The 264-nt window shown below is 64.0% G+C and overlaps 1 protein-coding gene across 1 annotated transcript in view; it reads left to right on the top strand.

Moving 5' to 3' along the window:
- Positions 1-264, top strand: part of LOC119589185 — a gene marked incomplete at its 5' end in the record, with an annotated part of 121,836 nt that continues 121,572 nt past the window's right edge. Inside the window, 1 exon segment of the mRNA XM_037937781.1 lies at positions 1-211. Coding sequence (XP_037793709.1) covers positions 1-211 — 211 coding nt within the window.

Genomic DNA, 264 nt, shown 5'->3' with positions numbered 1-264 from the left:
CAGCAAGCCCTGAAGGCGCGGCAGAAGGACTCCCCGGAGAGCAGGTCCTCCAGCCCTCGCGACTCCGGCCTCGTCATGTCCTCCGCGGCAGCCTCAGACGCCGAGGCCGACCCTCGCTCTCCCACCGGCGGCGCCTCCTTCAAGAACTCCCTGGCGTTCTTCCAAAGGGCGGCTCATCTCGTGGCCAATAACACGAAGAACTCACACATGGGTACGAGTTCGGGTCTGCGTTGCCGGTCCCGGATTTTCTGATTAGATGTGGCC

Source organism: Penaeus monodon, chromosome 25 (assembly GCF_015228065.2).
Source record: "Penaeus monodon isolate SGIC_2016 chromosome 25, NSTDA_Pmon_1, whole genome shotgun sequence".
NCBI classification, from domain to species: domain Eukaryota; kingdom Metazoa; phylum Arthropoda; class Malacostraca; order Decapoda; family Penaeidae; genus Penaeus; species Penaeus monodon.
The sequence above is the reverse complement of the archived record's forward strand: the minus strand, read 5'-3'. Positions and strand labels throughout refer to the sequence as shown.